Here is an 8,953-nt window from a genome sequence, read left to right on the forward strand (position 1 = left end):
AAGTTTGCAAACAATGGTCATTTACGGTAGTGTCAAAAAGAATGCGATAGGTGAGACACGTGTAACAACTCTGATGGGTATCATCACCTCCCACCATGTAACATTCGCAGAGACGGCTAAAACAATAAATCTGTTGATACCCCTTCTTCCTTTATAAGTACCGTTTTCCATTATTTGTTTCATGCATTCGTATATGATATAGACACGTATAATATCTAGAATTCTTTATTCTTATTTCAAAAATGCCCTTCGATGTACTGGATATTCTTATTTCAATACAATTTATTTTGAATCCACATGGTTATATTTCCACATGGTTATATCCCCGTTCTATTCTTGAACAGCTTGACTTGCTGATATTGTTATAAAAGTACATTTTTTAAAATTATGTTCTTCTGTACACAATTCCTAATAAGTATTCAAAATATGTGTTCGTTGGTCGATAGTCCAGTCAAATTATCTCCAATGTGCTCCGTTATCCCTCCTCCCAGCAATTTGTATTAATTTTTTCTCAGAATGGTTTCCCCCAGCCTTACCCTGCACCTGAAATTTGTTTTCTGTGTGGTGTTAGTATGTAATTTAAGATTCCCTAAATTTTTTAGTCATTAATCAATTTCAAAAGCCACGGTCAGATCACTTCCTTTCATCTGTTCTTGGTACAGAGCATCAAAGCGTTCGTTTTGAGCCACAGTGAAATGGTTCTTCCAGTCACCAACTTTTCCTAGAAAATAACATAACAGGATCGAGGGCTATTGCAAACAAGGTAAATGTTAACCTGCGGTAAAGTGGAAATAACACTGACTATGAGTTGTAAAAAATGGAGCTACTTCATGCACTATTGGAAGAATGGAGAACTAACCTTAAACATGTTAAACTGTCTATTCAGAATTCAGATAATAAAATAACGAACAACATTTATGTTACATATAGTTAATAAATTATTTATAAAGTTAGTTATAAATTTCCTCACACTGTAGATTTCCTTCTTTCTAACCTTTTCTATACATCCCATGAGCTGCGTCGCGCCACACTTTTTCCTCCGGCTTAGCGTGTTTTTCACCTTCAGGTCCCGCCACTCTGCTTGTTTGCTTGGCTTTTTTCATGTGATCAAAACTGCATTTTTCTGCGATTGCTTCACAGAGTTTCTGGTCGATGGGTTTCCCGAGGAATTCGGCAATTTTGCGCACGTGACCCACTGGATCCTGCAAAAAATATAAACACTGTCAATATTATCCCTTTTAATCGTATCTATGGAAAGGAATGAGTTAAATTCACCAGTCTCCATCTCCATAGTATGCTTGGATTATTTGGATATGTTTGGATTTCACCTATAAAAATGAAATTAAAAACAAAGGAAAAAAACTCACCTTTAGCATTTCTTCATATTTTAAAGCAAGAACTGTATCCGTGTGCTGCTTGGCATATTCCCAGAATGTTTTATAGTAATACATCCAATTATCATAGCACTCTAAGATAATAGAAAACAAATAATACGATGATGAACGCAGTTCTATCTTTGATTATAAATAAACTGAACTTCATTTAACACACATTTAATGGATACGTTCGATTTGAGATTAGAAGACTATTTTTAACTCCAGCTAGAGTTCAGAGAAAAGTGAAATCTCCGGGGTTTTTAGCCTTTACAGGTATATCTACGGTAGCAAAATGTCTTACGGGGTTTCAATTTCTCTCAACTTTATACGTCATATAACAGATGCTTATTGTTATTGTCTTCTTTACTTTTCTTTTCTTCTTTGCTTTAGATCATAATAAAAGTAAATGGAGATTTGGAAGTTTTTTTGCTCCTGTGTTTTACTACATGTAACAGCAGTAGCCTATTTGTAACGATGCTAATTTAACTTAATCCATTAAAACGCATGACCACTCACTTTCGTACTCCATCAGTTGCGGTATAAGTTCGAAAAATCCATTCCACGTTCCTTCATAGTTCTTCCTCTTCATGCCCGACATGTGATAGTACAGAGAGACATAAGCATCTTTAGGATTACGGATAACGAGGATGATTTTGTTTTTCTTAGTAAACACGTCTTTCGGGATCCATTCTAACGGGAGGTGGGTATTTAGCACACGTGGGGAAGGTTTGGAGTCCAATGAAGCCAGGTCCTCATGTTCTACGAAATAATCTTCTTTTGGCACTGGGATTGTTTCCGCCTTACCGTTGATGACCATAGACGCAACCTCCCATATCCAGTGAGTGCCTAAAAACAAAATTATTTACAAGCAGCGTTAAAATTGAAACTTCTGTCTGGTGGTTTCAGGGGAGAGCGGTGCGTTGGAGACAGGCCAGCCAGGCAGTTGGAGACAGGCCAGGCAGGCAGGCAGGCAGACAGACAGCCAGGAGGAGCTAGGGTAGACTGGTGATTGCAGCTGGGGGACTTTGGTGTAAGGCCAGTCAGGCAAAAGGATGGATGGGTGGATACAGGAGGGAAGGTTGGTAGACGGAAAAGATCTCATTACAACCACCACATGGCTGGCACACAGACAGCAGGCATGCAGATAGCGGGCAGACAGACAGCAGGCATGCAGACAGTGGGCAGACAGACAACAGGCATGCAGATAGCAGACAGACAGACAGCAGGCATGCAGACAGTGAGCAGACAGACAGCAGGCATGCAGACAGTGGGCAGACAGACAACAGGCATGCAGATAGCGGACAGGCAGACAGACAGCAGGCATGCAGACAGTGGGCAGACAGACAACAGGCATGCAGATAGCGGACAGACAGACAGCAGGCATGCAGACAGTGAGCAGACAGACAGCAGGCATGCAGACTGCGGGCAGACAGACAGCAGACTGGCGTACAGTGAATAATTCAGACGGCAGCTTGTAGACAGACAAGAAAACTACCGAAGAAGGCGGACAGATGGACGGACATACCAATCTCAATGACCTACATAGATGCAAGCATGCAAGCACACCTAATCCACCTTTTCACGAGAGGGCAATGAAAAGGCTTAAGATGATCAAGATAGAGCATCACCAGTTGCATATCATTAAATATAATAAAATTCGAAGCAAAGAGAATAGGCCTATAGGGGCCTATGGCCTGGCAGTTCGATACAGATCAAGACATTAACAAAAATATCTCAAAAATCCAAAAGATAATTCATTTTCTTAGAATGACGGCAAAGACAAGAAAAGATGTATAGTAAACTGATTTTAAAAATTAATATTCAGTTATAGTTGTCCTATGTCGGACTGATTACCGCATTTCGGAAAGCTGAAAACCCAAATGTCTTCCTCTCGGGCAACAAAATTGGGTAGATTTCGCATTCGCTGTACCATATTTGGAATTGCGGGGAGCCCAACCAAACCCTCGAACTGCTTCCATAAAAATGGCAGGCCATGTCCGTCGATCATCTCGAATATAGAGTCCTTCGTGTCTTTTTCTAGGTCATTTAACCCGGTGAGAACAAGCATGTCGGCCATGTTGTACTCTACTGATATTTCAAGTCATACCAGTGCAGTTTCTTGTAGGGGGCCTTGTTGTTATTTTTTGTGACCTACTTTAAGTGCATTTGGTAGAGGCTGAGACAAGAGTCCGTGCTCGCGAATGACCACACACATGCACACGCACACACACACACACACACACACTACATTACTGCGCTTCAATCAATTAGTAAATATTAACCGAGTTCACAATAAAGTCATAAAACTCCGACTGAATGTGATTTATATGTCTTTCGAGTAATAGAAACAAGAGTTACACGTAATTATGACGTTTCCACGAAAAAAAACCTTCATGGACACAGTGAAAAGTGTATAATTTTTTAGTGAACTGTGTCAGTTGCACAGACTTTTTCAAGTTCGGACGCACTATTGTGACATTGTATTGTAGTATTTGTGACCTTCCAATAACTAGGTCTCCTTTTATGCCTGCAGGTAGGCCTACCTGTGTGTCACAACGTTATCCCTCTGTGAACATTTCCATCTGCTGGCGTAAATTAAACTATTCCCAGTTTGAATTGGGCCAGTTAATTCTGCATGGACCATTAAACACATATAGTCTAACAGTTACCAGCGTTCATGTACAGAACTACAGGGGATCTTACCACATTTGGCCATGGCGCAGACCCATACATCATCAGCACGTGCGATTAAATCTGAGAGCTTCCTCAAACGCTGCGTCAGGTTCGGGAAGCCGTGAATCCCGACCAAATCACCAAACTGCTTCCACTGAAATGGGAGCCCGTTTCCGTCAGTCAGTTCAAAAATAGTGTCCTCCTCCTGCTCCTCAGCCATCTTGTCAAAGTCCAGTCTCAATTAAGCGGATTATTTTTATCACCTCAGGTTATCGTTACAGTCAACATTCCAGTTGCATAATGGTATAAAGTCCGTAATTGTATACAGTCTCACCTTATTATTTATTACATATAATCGCAATGATTTACAAACGATTTTTTTCCATATCATGTTGTTCTCAAACTCACCATTTGACCAGAGTAAAGGTATAACCATGACACACAAAGGACACTAACGAGATAGCGTTCATAAAGCACAGCACAGATTTAATAACAGTAGAATATAAATCAGAACGAACAAACTTGGCTAAGTAATATCAGATGTAAAAAAATAAGTAAGTTCATGCATATGCATATGCATGTAAAGAATTATTGATCTTGGTGCTTTTTTTTTCAGCGGTATTGCTCAACCACGAATTTGATTTTTAATCAAGTTGTTCCTTTATTCAATTCATCTCAGATTTACTCCAATTTATCTTCAGAACTCTCTTAAAAGCATATCATCTAGCAAAATAATGGATTTTGTGATGCAAATGTGTAATTCGACTGGATTGTATACTTAATAAAGAACTACAAGCTATATTCATACCGACAGATAATGCTAAAGGAGACTTTTTTTTCTTTTTTACCTTTTCAGCGATAGCGTTAAAAAAGGAAACAAAAAGGAAAAAAAATGGCTAGTCAACTGTCGTTAATCAGCTTCGTAGTCAACAGTCAGGTCACATCCTTTCATCTGTTCCTGGTAAAGAGCATCAAAGCGTTCATTCTGAGCCACAGTGAAATGGTTCTTCCAGTCCCCAACTTTTCCTAAAAAAATGATATATATATATATATATATATATATATATATATATATATATATATATATATATATATATATATATTTTTTTTTTTTTTTTTTTTTTGCAGCAGTAGTAATTGCCAAGAAAACAATGTATGAGATATACATGTATGTAAATCTTTGTGGAAGTAAATTTAAGCTCAGATTCAATAATCACATGAAATCTTCTACAAATAAAAATATTGTACCAAACTGAACTTTCGGAATATAGATGGAAATTTAAAGATAATATTATTAATGAAATTAGGCGGGACATTATATATATATATATACTTATCAGTTTGGTACATGTATGTCGCTGTGTGAAATTGATAGACTACACACAATAAGTTTTAGTTCTATATATAGATTTCCTACACGTTTCTTGGTCAAATCAGAAATGCAGTGACTTTCAAACTAAATACATCCCAACCTTTCCTATACATGCCGAAAGCCGTGTCGCGCCATTTCTTGAGTTCAGGCATGGTGTTCCTCTCCCCTTCTGGACCCGCCTCTCGATGGGTCTGTTTGTTCCTTTTCATGTTTTCAAAACTACATTGCTCTGCAATTGCCTCACAGAGAACCTGGTCAATAGGTTTCTCGAGGAAACTGGCAATTTTACGCACGTGGGTCACTGGATCCTACAAGGAAAACAAATATTGACACTTTCCTTGTCATATATTTGGTAACCAAGGAAAGTCGAGAGTAACAAGTGTGCCAGGTTTTGGATTGTTTGCCAAAACCTGTCCTTATTTATCTACGTATGTGAAAAACTACATGTACATATCAAGGTGACTTTGGTGTGTCTAGTTATTAGTTCTGTCAAACTGAACTATCATTTATTAATATATGGGTAGGCCTACAGTCTGTACCCTTCGTTTATTATCTTGAATTTCTTCTTTGTCAGTACTGTTCAATTGCCCCTATTAATGAATACAATTAAAAAACGAAATGTAAACCTCACCTTTAGCACGTCCTCATATTTTACGACAAGAATTGTATCCGTGTGCTGCTTGGCATATTCCCAAAATACTTTATAGTAAGAAACCCAACTATCATAGCACTCTGAAATAACGAAGAACAAATATCGTTAAACATGCGCTTCTCTCTGTACTATTTTCATTTAACTTAAAATATTCAACCAAGATCGTCTTTTCGGTCAGTCAGCACAGTACCACTTAAGTTCTACCCAGTAGTGGATATCTGTGTCCGCCGCAAATTTAGAATTGTATTTAGTGATTATTTATTATTATATTATTTATTATATGAAACATATAACCGCTCTAGATGCTTTACGAAGCCGTATATGGAGCGTTAATCAATACCCCTTAGATAATGCACCCACAGGTGCTAAATTGCCATTTGTTAAACGGATGTATTTAATTGTCTTTGGCGGACATCTTGAATTTCTCAAAAAAGTTTAATCCTACAGCTACTCACGGTCGTACTTTATCAGTTGTGGTATAAGTTCGAAAAATCCATTCCATGTTCCTTCATAGTTCTTTTTCTTAAGGCCCAACATGTGATAATACAGAGAAACGTAAGCATCCTTAGGATTACGAATAACGAGGATGATTTTGTTTTTCTTAATAAACACGTCTTTGGGGATCCAGTCTGACGTGAGATGTGTGTTCATAACGCGTGGGGAAGGTTTGGAGTCGAAGAAAGGCAAATCTTCGTGTTCTATGAAATAATCTTCTTTTGGCTCTGCAATTGTTTCTGCTTTTCCTTTGATGATCATCGAAGCCATCTCCCATACCCAGTGATTACCTGAAAACAAAATGTGAACTTTAATCCCAAGAGTTTTATAAAATGGTCGGATGTACCCGGCAGACACACGGACAGGCGGGCATACAAGCGGGCGTATTCTTACCCTTAACTCAGTACATGTACCAGGGTCACAGATTGATTTTTCAAAAGATATTTACAGTTATGCCTCTGGCTAATTTATGGATCCAACCTCGCACTTTGGAAAAGTACACATATTTTAATATATTTTAATTAAAATAGGGGAGACCGGGGCTAGTTGGACCCCGGGGTAAGTTGGCCCCCCGTCAATTTATGAAAAAGTAACTACGAGGTAAAAAAATGGGCCACATACTCTTGCAAAGTGACCGTAGCCTACAATGCTAAGGAAGTGTCGGACGTTAAAAAGTTTTACCTAAGCGGTGAGTCGAAATAAACGATTTTTGCACCTAAAAGTAATTTTGTTTAAGAGATTTAAAAATCTATTTTCATAGGCTTTTGATCGAATATAAGATATGTATAGGGCATCAAACTGAAGCTCATTGTTTCAAGTTTCACAGAGATGTATCATCGTTGCTCTTTCTAGCACCATAAATGGCTACCATCCTTTAAAATAAATAATGTGCACCCGGGGCTAGTTGGCCCCCTTGACTCGGGGTAAGTTGGACCCTCATATTACCCACAAACCTTTGCGCGCAACGCTGTTTGAAATATACAAGTTGGTGAAATTGACAAAGCTTGCCGGTGTCTATTACCGTCTGATTGATTTTTTTAAATTTTCTCTCTGGTGTCTTTTTGAAAATTTATATTAGAAATATTCTGTTGATTGTAAGTATTAAAAAGCAAATCCATTGGACTTTCCGTAGAAAAACATTTATTTTGCCTTAATTCATTGTAAGGGGATTCCCTTTGTATTTATTGTGTTATATGTGGCCCCAAGGGGATTTTCCACCCCTCCCTAGCTAGAGACCATTGTTGAAACAAACTCAATGGTTTAAAACTGAATTTGATACTTTCTTTTAAAAGAAAATTTATTATTCGTTTTCATTCATTAAAAACCTTCTTTATACCATTATTTATTTATTCTTAATTAAAACAAAACACATTTTATTGATAGATATTTTGGTTCTTGCAACACCCCCCCCCCCCCCCCCAACAACGTGACGTACGGAAACCTCAATAAATCTGCCTAATTGAACTGTTTATTCATCAAAGACTCTCAAAAATCAATTAAATAAATTAAAATTTTATAAAAATGTATTTCAAAGCGTTTACATATACTTCATTTTCGTATAGGGGGGCCAACTTGCCCCAACCCTGGGGCCAACTTGCCCCATGGCGGAAGTTGGCCCCCCTGACGTCAACTGCGTTTTTTGTCAAATTGTGAGCCACCTGGCATTATATTTGAAAAATAATGACGTTGCATACGTAGCTTAGTTCATGGGGCTTAGTTTGAAACCGGTTTTGTTACTCTAACCCACTCCTAGTTGGCTCTACAAGGCCAAAAGTGTCTAACTGGGCCAACTAGCCCCGGTCTCCCCTACGGCCTCGATGGGGAGTAACGTTTCCTCATATATCATTATGTTTAATAGTTACCGCATTTTCGGTAGCCGCAAATCCAGATGTCATCTTCTCGAGCGACGAAATGTGTTAGGTTCTGCATTCGCTGCACCATATTTGGTATCCCAGGAAGCCCAACCAAACCCTTGAATTGTTTCCATGGAAATGGAAGGCCATCTCCGTCCTTCAACTCGAAGATCGATTCCTTTGGGTCTTGGTCAACTTCGGCCGTGTGGAAAGTTGCATTAGTCATGTTAGCCATGTTGGTCAAATTCAAAGCTTAGAAAAAGGGTTGCGAAGGTCCAGTAAACAATGCTGAATTTAAACTGTATTCGCGTTCTTTGCACCAAGATATACTGTGAGGATCTCCATGTTCAGAGGTTCAGCATTCATGAATTCAGATAAAATAGACAGCAAAGAAGATACAGTTGTAAATGCATTTAGCCTTACATTAAGTAAATGCAGGCCATAAACATATTTTCTGCAAATGTTCTACCTTTGACATATAGATGGGGCCTTTTTCATTAAACACGTGGTTAAAACATTGCAAAATGTACTA

General features: G+C 38.4%; 2 protein-coding genes across 3 annotated transcripts; both read right to left on the reverse strand.

The window, feature by feature from the left end:
• Window positions 1-209: 209 nt before the first annotated feature.
• On the reverse strand, window positions 210-4,381 carry LOC106171406 (sulfotransferase 1A3). Of its 2 annotated transcripts, none has more exons than XM_087005764.1 (5): window positions 4,080-4,381; window positions 1,893-2,222; window positions 1,368-1,468; window positions 995-1,202; window positions 210-721 (listed from the first exon to the last, which is right to left on the reverse strand). In XM_087005764.1, the coding sequence occupies exons 1-5, from the start codon at window positions 4,267-4,269 to the stop codon at window positions 606-608; spliced, it is 945 nt and encodes a 314-aa protein (XP_086861890.1). In that variant the 5' UTR covers window positions 4,270-4,381; the 3' UTR covers window positions 210-605. The 2 variants fall into 2 exon arrangements, with proteins under 2 accessions (XP_086861890.1, XP_013407198.3); XM_013551744.3 differs by lacking the exon at window positions 4,080-4,381 and adding an exon at window positions 3,231-3,600.
• A 242-nt stretch (window positions 4,382-4,623) lies between these two features.
• LOC106171412 (sulfotransferase 1C2) lies at window positions 4,624-8,656 on the reverse strand. The gene is made up of 5 exons (XM_024076727.2): window positions 8,431-8,656; window positions 6,529-6,858; window positions 6,053-6,153; window positions 5,522-5,729; window positions 4,624-5,075 (listed from the first exon to the last, which is right to left on the reverse strand). Exons 1-5 carry the CDS (start codon window positions 8,654-8,656, stop codon window positions 4,960-4,962), a joined length of 981 nt encoding a protein of 326 aa, XP_023932495.2. The 3' UTR covers window positions 4,624-4,959.
• Window positions 8,657-8,953: the final 297 nt, after the last annotated feature.

Source organism: Lingula anatina, chromosome 2 (genome assembly GCF_051362555.1).
Source record: "Lingula anatina isolate TDL-2025a chromosome 2, LinAna3.0, whole genome shotgun sequence".
NCBI classification, from domain to species: Eukaryota; Metazoa; Brachiopoda; class Lingulata; order Lingulida; family Lingulidae; genus Lingula; species Lingula anatina.

Excerpts from the sequence above, each read along its gene's own strand:
- LOC106171406 (XM_013551744.3), bottom strand. The coding sequence starts at position 3,453 with ATGGCCGACATGCTTGTTCTCACCGGGTTAAATGACCTAGAAAAAGAC. Across the intron at positions 1,469-1,892 it reads GCAACTGATGGAGTACGAAA|AGTGCTATGATAATTGGATG; the intron begins GTGAGTGGTCAT and ends CTATTATCTTAG. Across the intron at positions 722-994 it reads TCATGGGATGTATAGAAAAG|GAAAAGTTGGTGACTGGAAG; the intron begins GTTAGAAAGAAG and ends GTTATTTTCTAG.
- LOC106171412 (XM_024076727.2), bottom strand. The coding sequence starts at position 8,656 with ATGGCTAACATGACTAATGCAACTTTCCACACGGCCGAAGTTGACCAA. Across the intron at positions 5,730-6,052 it reads AATATGAGGACGTGCTAAAG|GATCCAGTGACCCACGTGCG; the intron begins GTGAGGTTTACA and ends TTTTCCTTGTAG. Across the intron at positions 5,076-5,521 it reads TTTCGGCATGTATAGGAAAG|GAAAAGTTGGGGACTGGAAG; the intron begins GTTGGGATGTAT and ends TCATTTTTTTAG.